The 16,975-nt window shown below is 41.7% G+C and overlaps 1 protein-coding gene across 2 annotated transcripts in view; it reads left to right on the forward strand.

Annotated features, from left to right (window-relative positions):
• The window catches only part of RELN (reelin), a 456,663-nt gene that overhangs the window by 430,589 nt on the left and 9,099 nt on the right, over window positions 1-16,975 (forward strand). For both annotated transcript variants that reach the window (XM_073328520.2, XM_073328521.2), the window contains exons 56-63: window positions 143-385; window positions 872-1,047; window positions 3,721-3,794; window positions 4,478-4,639; window positions 6,303-6,460; window positions 7,458-7,677; window positions 8,685-8,882; window positions 9,314-9,412. In XM_073328520.2, the coding sequence (XP_073184621.1) occupies window positions 143-385; window positions 872-1,047; window positions 3,721-3,794; window positions 4,478-4,639; window positions 6,303-6,460; window positions 7,458-7,677; window positions 8,685-8,882; window positions 9,314-9,412 (1,330 nt within the window). The remainder of the gene's footprint in view (window positions 1-142; window positions 386-871; window positions 1,048-3,720; window positions 3,795-4,477; window positions 4,640-6,302; window positions 6,461-7,457; window positions 7,678-8,684; window positions 8,883-9,313; window positions 9,413-16,975) is intronic.

Raw genomic sequence — 16,975 nt, forward strand, 5'->3', positions numbered from 1 at the left:
ACATGAGTAGCAATAGTATTAGAAGTTAAGGTTTTCCCAGCAGATCATAGATATTATCTTATGACTTTCTATTACCTTCCATTAATTTTTAGACAATTTCTACCTTATGTTGTTTTACTAATCCTGAATCCTTTCATGATAGGCATATCTTGGATTTTGCTTCATGAGATGGATTATCAGAAATACATCTCGGTCAGACATGACTACATACTTCTCCCAGAGCACGCTCTGACCAATACAACTCGCCTGCGCTGGTGGCAACCTTTTGTGATGAGCAATGGAATTGTGGTTTCAGGCTCTGACCGTGCTCAGTGGGCACTAGATGACATACTAGTTGGAGGTGCTGAGATCAATCCCAGTCAACTAGTAGATACATTTGATGATGGTAAGGAAGGATGTAACAAGCATTCTCTTATCTGATTTAAGAAGCCTGTGTCAGCCTGTTTATTGAACTAAACAATTCTTAACTGAAGGTCTTTCAAATGCACATTTTAATTTATTTTTCAACTGTACATTGTTTTCTTTTTATAAACAATTACAAGGTTGATATTTTATTGCTTATGTTCATTTTAAGGATTATTTTTTATTTCACTATGATTTTTTTTTAAATCCAAACAGTTATAGGACAGTTCAGTTTATTTCATCTAACTACCTGGATTTGGAAATTCCCACTATGCCATATTTTTTAAAAAATACTAGTATTGAAATCAATTTAAACTATCTGACTAGGGCTGACACTTTAACTAAGACTCTTTGTTACTTATTTACCATATATCATTAAAATGTTGTACATAATGACTCTGTGGATTCAATACTAAGCCTACATGTTTGCTGAGACATTCCAGTAATTGTGTGTAACTCACGTTAATAGAAGGAACTTCCCATGAAGAAAACTGGAGTTTTTACCCTAATGCAGTCAGGACTGCCGGATTCTGTGGCAACCCCTCATTTCACCTCTACTGGCCAAATAAAAAAAAGGACAACACACACAATATCCTGTCCTCCAGGGAGCTCATTATACAGCCAGGATACATGATGCAATTTAAAGTAAGGAAAACATTCTCTTTATCCAAAGTAAAGCATACAAATAAAAATTCACCTAATTTGTCTGTGGAATTTATTACAGTTTCAAGTAGAATATAAAATTCAGTAGTCTGTTAAATATTTAATAACTTGTTTGTTGGAATGCCAGGAAATACAGTAATAGAATAAAAAACATGGGGTCAGAATGATTGCATAAATGTATGCAATGTGGTAGCCATGTTGATTCCAGGGTATTAGAGAGACAAGATGAGGTAACATCTTTTGTTGGACCAACTTCTGTTGGTGAGAGAGACAAGCTTTAGAGCTTACACAGACCTGAAGAAGACCTCTGTGTTAAGCTCAGAACTTGTCTCACTTACCAAGAGAAGTTGGTCCAACAAAAAAAATATTACCTCACCCCTTGTCTCTGCATAAATGTTATTTCAAGCCAGAATGGAATGACTGTCCCTTTCCTCAGGGTTGCTAGAGGTATTGATTGCCTGATTGCTCTCTACTGAAGTGAGTGGCAACTCGGTCTTATGCAGAACAACTATTCTTATTCTCATATCTAAGTGAGATGTTATTATAATAGCAGCTGCTGGGTGGTTGGGACAAGGAGACAAAGACTGACTGAAACTGAACATTAAGGCAAGATTAGTAAGTCCAGTAAGATGGAGATCTGGGGAATGTGCATGCCATTGCCTACCAAATGAGCATTGAGAAGAAAGAAACAATTCCTACCAAGGAACAGGCAGAAAAGGAGAGACAGAGTCAGAGTTGGGCAGAAAAATAACTAATGAGATATATTGAAAATCTGAAGGTGCTAAAAGTAATAGCCCTTTTTGTTACTTGGTCATCTGTCATGGAAAAATGGCCCAGAGAATCAGCAAAGCACCACTTGATGTTACTCTTGATTTTTAGCTGGATTTTTTAATGAGGCCAACACATTTTATAATCAATACAATGTAGCTATTAAATTATTATTGCTACTACTTTTTTGTATTGCAGTAGTGCTCAAAATCTGCTAGGCATTTTACAAACAAAAGAGAAGACCCTGACCCAAAGAGCACACAGGCTTAAAAAACAAAGACAGGATGTAACATATGAGCAAAGCGATAGGCTGATAGACATATGTGTCTTCCTAGTTACATTTGCTTCTTGGTCTTTTATTGTTGTTTTTAAATTAAACACTCTGTTTTCCATTTCTGCCACAAATTAACACCTTCATCTTCTCACACAGCCATTGCCAGTTTTAGGGCAATTCTACGCTACAGCACTACATCGGCACAGATGCACTGATGCAGCTGCACCACTGTAGCGCATCTGGTGAAGAACGCGCTATGCCGATGGGAGAGCGCTCTCCTGTCGACATTATTACTCCACCTCGGCAAGAAGTGGAGGCTATGTTGGCAGGAGAGCATCTCCCACTGACATAGCACCAGTGTGGATAGCATGAAACTTGCATCGCTTGGGTGGGGGTGAATCTTTTTCATACCCCTGAGCTACGTAAGTTAGATGAACATAAGCGTGGACCTGACCTTAGATTCAATGTCTGTAATCCACTCCCTCACAGCATTTGACCCACACACACACAATCCACCACCTTCAAAGTTACCCCAGGGATGAATTTTACCTACTGTTACTATTGTATACAAAGGGTGTAGAAAGCCTTGTATATCAGCTTCACAGGCAGTCAGCTTACTCAATCAGCCATCTTTTATCTAGATTTCAGTGGGTGTGATTTGTGTTGATCCAGACGAGATGGTACATTCATATTATTAAGTTCTCTTCCCTTGGCTAAATTTTGCTCCTGACTTTCCTATATTTTCTGTGCTCTCCTTACTGCTACAGATGTTATTTCTAAACTAAGGATTCAGTTCTCCTGTACAGCTGCAGTGAGGGCACAGGTTTTGAAGCTGCTCAAAGTCAGATGTTTCTGTTTGTTAGCCATTCAGTAATATGTCAAGTATATTGAAGTCTCTGAACTTGAGCATCACATAATGTTAAGAGGAGTCATCTGTTTATTTCCTCAGACATACAGCACATTTCTGTTTACAAAGCCTTTTAAAACGATTTAACCCGATGAACCTGAGTATACACCAAACTGTGCAGGCCAAGATTTTCATAAATAGTTACCTAAAGTTAAGTTCTTCAATCCATATTTAGGCACTTAAATAAGTGACCTGACTTTCAAAAGTTCTGAGCATCCAGCAGTTTACATTGACTTTCATAGGAGCTGCAGGGTGCCCAGAACTTTGAAAATCTAACTATTCATGTTAGTGTCTACATGATTTAGGAGCCTAATGTTAGGCACCTGTTGTTGAAAATCTTTACCCCTAGTTCCAAATGCATTCTAAGCTCTAGTACCTAGAATGGCACTTCCCTTTTTATTATTGTACATTAGAATACAAAAGATGGACATTAGTCTCAGGTTACATGGTATAAAAAGACCCAGATATCATTATTAATATTTCCAGTCTTATGCAAAGATCCACAAAGGCAGCAAAGTTTGAAGTGGTGCACACTTTAGTTTTTAGTGTGTTTTTGTTGGGGCGGGGTGTTAGATCTAAGTTTGCAGTCTTCTAATTCTGTATCTTTAGAAAGAAAGGGCAACCGACAGTTCATTAGGTATTCCATTAAATGTCCGTTGGATCTCCCTGATCTAGCAGTACCTGATCCATTTTATTTGTGTTTCAGATTGTGGTGGGTTGTGAGGCAACTTCTTGTGGTGACCTGCACTCTGTAATGCTGGAATACACCAAGGATGCCAGGTAAGCTGTCTCGATCATTTACCCCAAGATATTGCAAGACCAATGACACTGTACCTGGAGTTACAGCTAATGAGCATATTGCTGGTAAACAGAACACACAAATGTCTTCGAAGTATCTCTTGTTTTAGTATGTCGTGCTCTTTGATAAAGGACTATAAATTTTGGGCTAAAGCTATGCTGTACTAGAAGCCTTGTGATGCTAATTTGTAGTTTAACTGGTGACATTATTGTCTTCTGCAATGTAGAATAATAGGATATATGAATTACTTCAAAAAGTTGGACTGTATTTTGAGCTTAAATGCCTTTTGGGTGAAAACAAGACCATGGAGCAAATCCAGTATAAAAGGGCTCTTCTCTGACCTCTAAAGGGAAGGACTAAGGAAAAGAATTCTCAGTCATAACCTATAATGTCAGGTCACAGGGGCTCCTGGTCTCTGCTTCCCAAATCCCCTTACCTGCACAGATGTATCACAGCATTTCCACCCTGTGGGAGGTTACCATCGCTACACAAAGTTTGCAGACTTTCATACTCTATTTGTGATTACAGTGCATGGAAATTATTGCTGAAGACCATTTGTGGTTTTTTAAAAAGAAATATTGCCATGACCTCTAGTATGTTGCTAACTTCCCTTTCATTATTATTTTCAGTTGTTCTAACAACATATTTTCTTTGCTTCCTACAGGACAGATTCATGGCAACTTGTCCAGACGCAGTGTCTTCCTTCCTCATCTAATAGCATTGGCTGCTCCCCATTTCAATTCCATGAAGCTACCATCTATAACTCCGTCAACAGCTCCGCATGGAAAAGAATAACTATCCAGCTGCCTGATCATGTCTCCTCCAGGTAGGTTACCAAAAGGTCAGCTCACTTTGGAGATATCAAACTTCATCTGTCTAGCTGGCACTGTTAGTATGGAACAACTGGTGAATGTAAAGTGTCTCTCTTTTGTCTGGACATGGAAATGATACATAATGGACACCTTTGGAATTGCTTTTCTTTAATAAAAACTGCTACTGCCAAGGATTAAATACCCATGACATTCAGGCTAAAGATTGCCATTGTGACACAATCATAAGGCCTCATCCTGCAAACACTTATTACTTTGAGTAGTCCATTGAAGCCAATCAGGGTAGTCATGTTAGCAAGCACTAATATTGGTAGTAAGTGCTTTCTGGGTTGGGATTTATAATTGTAGACCAATGTAAATCTTTAGACCGGGTGTTCTCAAACTTCATTGTACCATGACCCGCTTTCGACAACAAACATTACTTCACGACCCCAGGAAAGGGAACTGAAGCCTGAGCCCGCCCAAGCCCCACTACCCAAAGTTGGGGGGGCCAAAGCCCGAGCCTCACCACTCTGGGCAGGGGGGCCAAAGCTGAAGCTCAAGGGCTTCAGCCCCAGGCAAGGGGTCTGCAACCTGAGCCCTGCTGCCCAGGGCTGAAGCCCTCAGGCTTTGGCCCTTGGCAGTGGGACTTGAGCTTCAGCCCTGGGCCCCAGGAAGTCTAAGCCAGCCCTGGCGACCCCATTCAAAGGGGGTCGGGACCCACAGTTTGAGAACTGCTGCTTTAGACTCAGGGCAGTATTTTCAAAAATAGAAATCTGAAATTAGGCTTCTAAACCCATCTCCTGGAAACTGATTTTTGAAAATGCTGAGCACTCAACAGCTCCAGGTTATCTTCCTAGGAGCTGTTGGGTTCACAAAGCTTTTGAAAATCACAAAAGTGTCTAAGTGTGCATTTAGGAGCGTAACTTCTATTTTTGGGGATCTTAGCCAGAGGCTCTGTCTACGGCACAAGCCAGGGGTGTGACTCCCCTGATTGTGTACACACGTTTGCACCGGGTCTCATTGCGCAAGTATAAATAGCAGTAGAAAGGGTAGCAGGAGTGGCAGCACGGCAGAGTTCAAACCTCATTGAAACCGGTAGATACGTACTCGGCACAGCTAAGCCGTACCTCCGCTGTCGATACCTGTGCCACAGCAGCTACCCTGCTGTAAATACGCACGCTACTTGATGTGAGCTAGCACAAGCATGTGACACAAGCAGGGGAATCACAGCCCTATCTGGTAGCGTAGACTAGCCAGAGTCTGCTATCTATTTAATCCTAAAGCTGCTTAACTGAAGGTCGTGGGACCACTTACAGAAGTGTGCCCTAGAATGAGTAGTAAATGTTTTCAGGATGAGGCCTATCGATATAAAACTCCATTTCAATGGAATAAAGAGTGCTGGTGTTCTTTAGCGTGGTGTGGCCCTCTGGGGAAAGCTGGGAACTGGGAGCCTGGACTTCTGGGTACTATTCTCTGAGCTCTTTCGCTGACTCAGTGTGCGACATTGAGCAAGACACTTTAGTCTCCTCTGTGCCTCACCCCAAAATGCAAATCTAGAGTTCTTACCATTCATTTTTTCTGTTTCAACTTGTGTCCATATGGTTGACTGTTTCTGTACAGAAATGTTTAAGTGTTGTCTGCAACATAATATGATATTGTGATGTTTGGTATTTGTAGTGCAACTCAGTTCAGGTGGATTCAGAAAGGAGAGGAAACAGAGAAGCAAAGCTGGGCAATAGATCATGTGTACATTGGAGAAGCCTGCCCTAAACTCTGCAGTGGTCACGGATATTGCACTACTGGAGCCATTTGCATTTGTGATGAAAGATACCAAGGTTTTATTTCTTATATTCCTATATATATATATGTGTGTGTATGTAAATATGTTAATCTGGCTCAAATGAAACAAATAAAATAGAGACACAGCCAAATATACTAACTCAGCACTGGAGTGCCTGAGTAACCAGTGACAAGATATAAATTCATAAATAGAAAGACTTTTCACTTTTGAATAACAGCTATCCCTGCCCTTTTTTACCTCCAGATTGAATTACTGTAACTTATTCTACGTGGAGCTACACTTAAAGGCCACTCAGACCTTACCAAGTGCAGAATGTGGCTGGCTGCTTACTCTCCACACAGAGACCGTGTTACACCTATGTTCGTTTCACAGAGTACACAGGCTTCCAGTTTGTATTCAAGTTTTTTATTTTGACCTGTAAGGGCTCAGTCCTGCAAGTACAGCACTTGGGTCCTGAGCCATCGAATCTATTAAACGTGTGCTTATAAGTACATGAGTAGTCCCACTTAACTGCTTAAGTGCTTTGTTGGATCAGGGCCAGATTGCTCACCACCTTGCAGGACTGAGCCCCATGACATTGAGTCCTGGCTGACTTAGAGACATTTCCATTAAAGCAATTGTTTCAGGCCTCCTGCAGACTTAGGCAGACATAACTGCATTGGTTTACACTAGGTTCACATTTTGAAGGTTTTCATTGCAAACAGGAAAGCTAGAGACTTAGGTCCTGATCTTCCTCTCCCTGTTACTATGCAAATCCTACTGGAGTCAGTGTCATTACACTGCTGTAAATGAGAAGAGAATCGTGGCCTTATTTTTTTTAAATGAAACCTTAGATTCTCATGCACAGTCAAACAACAGTTTGAACATAATCTGCAATTAGGAAGCAATGTATGCCACTGTGCAGTCACATTATACACAGGGCCCTGCCTGTGGCAGTAACTACAAGAAGTTGAATCTGCAGTTGAATTCAGTCATTTTTTCTCAATGTTTTGATACTTGTCTGTATTATAATTTCGCCTTATCATTTTTAGGTGATGACTGCTCTGTTTTCAGCCATGATCTTCCCAGTTACATTAAAGATAACTTTGAATCTGAAAGAGTCACTGAAATAAACTGGGAAACTATTCAGGGTGGAGTTATAGGGAATGGATGTGGACAGCTGGCACCATATGCCCATGGAGATTCACTGTACTTTAACGGATGTCAAATAAGGCAAGCTATTACTAAACCTCTGGATCTCACCCGAGCAAGGTAACAACACTTTACTATTAATTTGAAATACAACCTTAACTGCTCAGGACAGAAGTAACTACTTATAAAAATGAAATGGCATGTAGAGTTGTAATGATAATGATGAATAGGGATGGCTCTCCCAGGTTGGCATACACCTCTCAGCAGCAAAAAATTAAGGGCAGCAAAATGTTTAGCAGCTGTCAACTGGGAGTTTGTCTGAATAGGAAGTGACTGTTGGCTGGAAAGGTCAGATGGTTTTAGCACACCCAAGAGAGCACTGTATGTGTAGCCAGCACTGAAGATGAGGCCATTGGCAGAGGCTGGATGCCAGACTGTTTGGACCGTTAGTGAGTGAGGATGCTAACAGTAATTACAGACCCACTTTCGGTATTCCTGGTAAACTACAATTACATTCACCTACCAGCTAACAAGAATACCTTTTTCATCTCTGCTGTTTCTCTGGCCATAGAGTACAAAATGGAATCTGTCAAGTTTGGTTCTTAACAGAAGGAATGCTTATAGGACACTGTATTTATCACTGAGGCCAATTGTAAAAGGCAAAATTAGGATTAGGACCTTTCCACAAATTTGCCAAAATATTATCCATAAAGTTAAGCTTTTAACTTCTTATTTAGGTACCTAAACAAGGATTTAGAAGGCACTTATTTTCTTTTGTCCTTTGTTTTTTCCCTTTTTAATTTTTTGTACCTGTTCCTATTTGACTTTTTGGCATTCTTGATACACCTCACTTTTGAGCAGTTACATTGTAATCATGGATTGATTGCCTCCAATTACACAGATGGATGTTAAAATTCTGTTTAAACAGAAAAGTGGTAAGAAAGCATATTCTTACTGAGAAAGGGGGTTGTGTTTTATGGATATTACAGCAGTTTATTTGTTTGCTAATAGTAATTATTCTTGAAGTTCTGTATTTTTAAAAAAGGGTAAGGTCACATTGGCAATGTTTTCACTCCTACTTTAACACGTTACATACATTAAAAATCATTGTTCCCTGTGTTTTACAGCAAAATAATGTTTGTTTTACAAATTGGAAGCATTTCACAAACAGAGAGTTGCAATACCAACCTGAGTGATCCTAATACTGTAGACAAGGCAGTTCTACTCCAGTACAGTGTAAATAATGGAATTACATGGCAAGTAATAGCACAGCATCAGCCAAAGGACTTTATACAAGCCCAAAGAGTGTCTTACAATGTCCCGCTGTAAGTACCCAATCACACTACTTTACTTCTAAATGCATACTATAAATTTCCTGCGGAAAGGAATCTGTGCAGGAAAAGAGAGGAGACAAGGGAAAGTGGAGGAAAAGGATGATAATTATAGCTATAATTAAAACCATAGCCTGCAGTCCTTTGGTATCATTAAAATAAGTGCAAAATCTTTACTTTAAATTTAAAATATAAAAGAATAAACCATCAAAACCTTGTTTTTGTTTCCTGGATCAATTCTGTTTAAGTAAAAAGCATTTATATTGTTTCCCCTTAACTCTTTCACGAATGCTGTATATTGAGGTTTAGGAGCACATGGATAATATTTTGGCTTTGCTTTTAGTGTTTTTGGGGGTAGATAGGCAGGCTGAAAAGGGTCCTTCTTAGTATGGAGGTCTAGCTGGTACTTCTGTTTGTAACCATAGGGAGGCACGAATGAAAGGAGTCTTACTGCGCTGGTGGCAGCCCCGTCACAATGGAACAGGTCATGACCAGTGGGCTTTGGACCATGTAGAAGTCGTCCTGTGAGTATCAGATTCACCTCATAACATCTCCATCTCAAAAAGCGTTGAAATGCCTTCAGCACGGCATGAATGTTGAACTCAGTAAGAAATGTTCTCTGAAAATCATTCTTTGCTTATGTTCTCCACTGACTGCAAAGGTCAGCAATTAAGGCAACCAGGAAATAAAGTTACAGACCAGGGGAGCATATTGTGCATCATGGAGAAATGCAGAAGGGAATGCATGGACTTTAGCATCTTTAAATATTGGTGTATTCATATAAATCATCAAGGTCTTTGAAATATTGTATGATGTGATATCTGAAAGGATGTGTGTGTTCAGCAACTACGCTGGCATATAAAGTTGATGTACATCCTTTCAAAGATACAAAATAGTCTATTGTATTGCTCTTTGTACAGAGTAATGTTGTTGAATCAGGCTCTGAAAAATTGCATTAGCAACTAATGCCATATTCATTTCCTTTTTTTAGTAAGAAGGATACTGTTCAGAAACAGGGTTCACTATATCAGGTTCCTATGATCCGAGCTCTATATTCATCCCCTGTCAAGATTTTACCAAGTAAAGTGTCTTCACCATATTGATTTCCCCATTAATAAAATGGGTCTCACTCTCAATATTAACCCGTTTTTACTGTATTACGTCACAGAGAGATTATCTGCTTTTTCTTTAACAATTTAGTTCCAGTAGAGCTGAAATGCTAATGCCTTGACGGGCTGGGACTCATCGCTGACAGTGGTTGGCAGAGAGAAGCGTGTCTTCCCAATAGATAGGTTCAAATGTTCATTTTTTTGAAAAACTTAAAAAATCAGCATAGAAATTAGATTTGGATAACATCCAGATTTAGTAATTGTAAAAATGAGGTTTCTGTCTTTAAATTCAAACTAGTAGAGGCACCACAAGTATTGTTTTGTAACAGTAGCAAATTGGATTACTTGAGCTCTAGTTAGCCCTGTTCTACTTTCCACTGAGGCGCACCAGCTTGCATGGCATTCATATCAACCCCAAACCAAAAACCACACTGGTCCCAACACTAAGTAGCTGTATGCGCTCCACTGCTTTTACACACCTTGCTGGGCTCTGCCTTCATAACATTAACCCTAAATTTGAAGGAACAGAGGGATGTACATGGTTCTTGGCATCTCCCAATAACTAAGAATGTAAATACCCAAGGCTAACTATTTAGGGCAGTGTTTGAACTGAGGAAAGGTACAATGCGTATGCAACATTTCCACTTCTCTCTGCTTTAAGGTGGGGTTTTCTTTAAGTTGAAAAAAGGAGAAAAGCAGTTGAGAAAAAAAACAAAGCAATCTGAACATTAATTATACTGACCATTGAGTATAATCAGGAAAAATGAGATAGAATTTGGAAGAAGAAAATTTAGGCTGAATACCAGGAGAACCTCTGACAGTGCAATCTGTCATGCTATAGGAGAGTCACCCAAGAAAAGTAGTGGAAGCCCTATAATTTAAAACTAGACTGGAGAAAGCAATAGAAAATATACTGTAGGAATAGTATATCTGCTTTGTCCAGGAGAGGAATTAGATATGCAGACCATGCCACCTCCTCTTCCCCATTGCTCGTGTTGAGGACTTTTTGAGGGCCTCTCTGGGTTTTGGGCAAAGCCAGAATAGAGAGAATAACCTTTGCTCCCTGCATTGGATATTGGATGTAGGTTTTCAGAGAAGCGTCTATATGCCTGTCAGAGATTTAGCTCTCAATCTCCCAAGGTAGACAGACCATTACAAATGAACTGTTTACTTCCACAGCAGATATTGGTACATACAGAGCTATCGCAGTATGTTAGTAAAAGGCCAGATGTAAAATCAAAAACCCTGCTAATCACAATATGGTAAGATATGCTGCTCTCAGGAATTTAAAAATTATACACAATGGCACATATGGCAGGTACTATTTAGTAGTTAATTAGTTCTAACCTCTTTGTATCTCCCTGTAACTGCACTGGTTAGAACTGTACTTAATCTGAATATTCTCTACATTACATAATTAAAAATTTCTTTTAAATAACATTCAGCTATAGCACAAACTCAGAACACTCAAAATCCCAACTCTTGCTTAGACATTGCCAAGGGGAGGCAATAGCATGAGGATACAGGAATAAGAGCTGAGAGACCTGGGTTGTCTTCCTACCTCTGCTGGTACCTCATTGTGTCATCTTGGGCTGGTCACTTTGCCTCTCTGCACCTCAGTTCCCCCATTTTCAAAATGAGGCTAATGATACATAACCACTCTTGTAAAGTGCTTCGAGAAGTATAGATGAAAAGCTCTATATAAATGTTAATTATTACCATTATTACTATTAATGCTTGATCATAGAATCATAGAATCATAGAATATCAGGGTTGGAAGGGACCCCAGAAGGTCATCTAGTCCAACCCCCTGCTCAAAGCAGGACCGATCCCCAATTAAATCATCCCAGCTAGGGCTTTGTCAAGCCTGACCTTAAAAACTTCTAAGGAAGGAGATTCCACCACCTCCCTAGGTAACGCATTCCAGTGTTTCACCACCCTCCTAGTGAAAAAGTTTTTCCTAATATCCAACCTAAATCTCCCCCACTGCAACTTGAGACCATTACTCCTTGTTCTGTCATCTGTTACCACTGAGAACAGTCTAGATCCATCCTCTTTGGAACCCCCTTTCAGGTAGTTGAAAGCAGCTATCAAATCCCCCCTCATTCTTCTCTTCCGCAGACTAAACAATCCCAGTTCCCTCAGCCTCTCCTCATAAGTCATGTGTTCCAGTCCCCTAATCATTTTTGTTGCCCTCCGCTGGACTCTTTCCAATTTTTCCACATCCTTCTTGTAGTGTGGGGCCCAAAACTGGACACAGTACTCCAGATGAGGCCTCTCCAGTGTCGAATAGAGGGGAACAATCACGTCCTTCAATCTGCTGGCAATACCCCTACTTATACATCCCAAAATGCCATTGGCCTTCTTGCCTACAAGGGCACACTGTTGACTCATATCCACCTTCTCGTCCACTGTAACCCCTAGGTCCTTTTCTGCAGAACTGCTGCCTAGCCATTCGGTCCCTAGTCTGTAGCGGTGCATGGGATTCTTCCGTCCTAAGTGTAGGACTCTGCACTTGTCCTTGTTGAACCTCATCACATTTCTTTTGGCCCAATCCTCCAATTTGTCTATGTCCCTCTGTATCCTATCCCTACCCTCCAGCGTATCTACCTCTCCTCCCAGTTTAGTGTCATCTGAAAACTTGCTGAGGGTGCAATCCACACCATCCTCCAGATCATTTATGAAGATATTGAACAAAACCGGCCCCAGGACCGACCCTTGGGGCACACCACTTGATACCGGCTGTCAACTAGACATGGAGCCATTGATCACTACCCGTTGAGCCCAACAATCTAGCCAGCTTTCTATCCACCTTATAGTCCATTCATCCAGCCCATACTTCTTTAACTTGCTGGCAAATACTGTGGGAGACAGTGTCAAAAGCTTTGCTAAAGTCAAGGAACAACACGTCCACTGCTTTCCCTTCATTCATAGAACCAGTTATCTCGTCATAGAAGGCGATCAGGTTAGTCAGGTATGACTTGCCCTTGGTGAATCCATGCTGACTGTTCCTGATCACTTTCCTCTCCTCTAAGTGCTTCAGAATTGATTCCTTGAGGACCTGCTCCATGATTTTTCCAGGGACTGAGGTGAAGCTGACTGGCCTGTAGTTCCCAGGATCCAGTTGATGGTCTTATATGCATTTGTGTTGCAACATTAAGCATCACAATTTGTATTATGGATACAGTTTATCTTAAATTCTTAATTCTCCTTGATTCTCTAGACATATACTGTTTGTAATATCTGAGTTTCCTTGGGATTTTCAATAACTGAGAGAAAAAGAGAGAGGATAAGGAAGAAAATGGGTCCTAGAAGTGTAGGAAAGTTGATATGCTGGGTCAGATTCACAGCCCCAGAAAATGGTGATGTAAGTTCTTTGTTAATATATCAGTGTAAGCAAGAATTAATTGGGGTAACATATGTCAAGGAGGTAGAGGGGCAGAGCTGTACCAACCAACAGATGCAATTTTGTGCTGTATTTTATTTCTGAAAGGGTTAAATAAAATATTTTAATTAAAAGTAATGGAGGAGCAGCTTTACCCTAAACCTTCTTCAACTTCTCCGTAGACTGCTTATCCTGCTACAGGCCTGCCTTTCCATCTCAACTTGTCACTTACACCACCATCTGTGTCATCTCGTAATTTGCCTTTACAAACTAAATTCTGCACACAAAAATACCCCATGCCAGGAGCATCCATTGGAGCTAAGATGTCAGGAAGCCACAGGGAGTGGCAGAGTTGTGTCCTGGATTGATCCATGGATTATGGGCACAGAATCCCTGCCCACTCTGCAAGCGAACAAAACCTACCTCCACAATGGATTGATCCAAGGAAAAAGCCAAGAGGCAATCTTCTCATAATTTTCCACCCCACTCCAGTCCCCTTGCTAGTGTTTTCTGAGAGGGTGTTATCTGAGTATTAGTCAGCAAATAACTAATGATTCATATGTAGGGTGACCATGTGTCCCAGAAAACCAGGAATATCCCTATTTTCAGGTCCTCTCTGATGGTCCCTGTCTGTTTAATAAAATTTGAGTTTCGCCACGTTTTTGTAACACCTGCAAATTGGCCACCTGAAAGAGACACCAGTTAGCTGAGTTGGTGACAGTATTCACAGGCCAGCTGAGTGCACCTCAAGGACTAGCCCTGGCCAGGCCGGTCATATGTTGACAACCTGTCCTGCTCCCAAGGAGGCCCCCCAGGGAGTCCCCTCTTCCTCAAGTTCTCAAACTACCTCTCCTCAAAACATAGAGCTAGAGGCACAGTGTGGTGAAGGAGAGGGAGAGGCATTGCGTGGCTCAGGCACAAATCAAGGAGTGGTCACACTCTTCTCTCTCACCATCCTGTGTACACCTCCCTACCCCGCAGCAAAATCATCCCCTTCCCTGCCTTCTTTTGCTCTACCCCTGGGGGACAGACATCCTGGTTTTTCATTTTAAAAATCTAGTCATCCATGTTGTCAATGTGTATTGAGGGGCTCCCACATACATCTCAAACATCCCAGGGGGAGACGGTATAAACACCATATACACCATCTGATTATAAACCTTACTATTCCAGCCATAATATTAAACCATACTATGATCATACTTTGTATTCCTTTTTCTCTGGCAGGGGGTTGAGGGCTGCAAATTAAAGACCAGCTCCTCATCTCCCAGGCCAACCCCTTTGTTCTGCCATGGCACAAAGGGGCTAGAAAGCCACCCAGGAGCAGGTGGGGGTTCCTCTTGCATAGGGAACGCTCTTGCTGGTGTAGAGCAGGCTATTCAAGCTACATGCACCATATTCCTTGTCCAGCATAGAAGGTATGTTGGTGAATTGTGAGGCATGACCAGAGCACCTTGAACTCCAGCAGTCCTGTGCTAGCAGAATGGCCACAGCTACAGGAGGGCCATTGTAGCAAGCATGGATTAGAGCTTGATGTCAGGAACAGAAACAGTACTTAGCTTTCCACAGGACTAGGGGAGCACAAAGGAAGGATTAAGTAATCTCTGACTCCTGCCCCATGTTCTGCACTGGATGTGAGTCAGTGAGACCTGAGTATCTGGCTCTGACGTTATTAAATTCAAATTGTTTAAAAGCTATAAAAGTATCTTAGTAAGCATCTTAATCCTCTGGCTGCTGAGGATGATGATACTTCTTCTCTTGCCGTATGCAGTGCAGTGGTAGCTGTGTTAGCCCCAGAATATTGCAAAGAAAAGGTGGGTGAGGTAATGTCTTTATTTGGCCCAGCTTTCGAGCCATGCAGAGCTTTTCTTCAGATCAGCTTTTCTCTCTCGCCAACAGAAATTGGTCCAATAAAAGATATTACCTCACCCACCTTGTGTCTCTGTACATCTCCACATTCTGTACTGAGGTGCCCCCTTCTTACCACAACTCCCCATGCCTCTTCTCTCTAACCCTCCATTGCTTTCACCACTTTTCCTCCCTAAGCATGCAGACAGCCAGATCCGCCCAGCCCACCTCCAATCACTGCCAGTTGGCCTGCATGCACTGAACAACTGTAGGTTCCATACCAGCTTCTCCTCACCCCCAGCATCTGCAACTGGTATGCACGCCCTGTCCCCGAAGAGTCCCACCTTCAAGAAGAGTGAGGGACATATGGGGAGAGCAGGCTGGGAGCAGTGGCACCCTGCAGGGATGTGGTCAATAGGGACTCATTGCAAGCAAGAGTGCTGGTCTGATTCTACTTTCCAGCAACTACAAATGTTCCCTGCTCCTCCTCCAGTGCCCTCTAGTGACCACTTAATCCCTTAGAACAGGCGTGGCCAATCTGTGGCTCCGGAGCCACATGTGGCTCTTCAGAAGTTAATATGTGGCTCCTTGTATAGGCACCGACTCCGGGACTGGAGCTACAGGCGCCAACTTTCCAATGTGCCGGGGAGTGCTCACTGCTCGACCCCTGGCTCTGCTACAGGCCCTGCTTCTGCTCTACCCCTTCCCGCCACCTCCCCTGAGCCTGCCATGCCCTAGCTCCTTCCTCTCCACTCCAGAGCCTCCTGCACACCACGAAACAGCTGATTGGGAGGTGCAGGGTGGGAAGGGGAGGCGCTGACTGGCGGGGCTGCCGGTGGGTGGGCGGCACTGGGAGCGGGGGCAGGAGCTGATGAGGGGCTGCTGACGTATTACTGTGGCTCTTTGGCAGTGTGCATTGGTAAATTCTGGCTCCTTCTCAGGCTCAGGTTGGCCACCCCTGCCTTAAAAATAGAGCAGTTTCTAGAGTTACGTTTATGAATATTTTTATACTTACATGACTTCAAAATTTCCATTTTGATGCTTTAGCTCTTCTCATCCCTCCAAATATTTAAAATTAATTTTCTCCTGAGCCTCCATGCCAATTTAGAGTCCAGAACATAGTTTATAGCTGAGTTATAAACAGGATTATCATATATTGTTCATTCTGATTGACTCCTGATTCTGATAACACAATCATACCACTAGCCTGTGACTATCAGATGCTGTATGAGCTACATTTCCAGAAGCCTAGCCTAGCCTCCCCTGTTGTGGAGGCAATTTTTTTTCTCCCAAGATAGATGACACAAACAAATATGCCAATATTTGGAACAGCCCCTAATTTTCACATGCAAAACCTATGTGTGCAATCAGGAAGGCTGGAAACAAGGGCCTATCTGTAATACTTCTTTGAATTATTCAATTAATACAACAGAAATATTGCTAATCCTGTAATGCAGCTGCAAATAGTGCTCAGAGTGAATATAGAAGCTATTTGGAATACAGTATATATTGGTAAAAAGAAAAGGAGTACTAGTGGCACCTTAGAGACTAACCAATTTATTTGAGCATAAGCTTTCGTGAGCTACAATGGCTCACAAAAGCTTATGCTCAAATAAATTGGTTAGTCTCTAAGGTGCCACTAGTACTCCTTTTCTTTTTGCAAATACAGACTAACTCGGCTGCTACTCTGAAACCAGTATATATCGGTATGATCTTGCCAGCTAATCATTTGTCAAACTATTTTA

The sequence above is a fragment of the Lepidochelys kempii genome, chromosome 1 (assembly GCF_965140285.1).
Source record: "Lepidochelys kempii isolate rLepKem1 chromosome 1, rLepKem1.hap1, whole genome shotgun sequence".
NCBI lineage: Eukaryota > Metazoa > Chordata > Testudines > Cheloniidae > Lepidochelys > Lepidochelys kempii.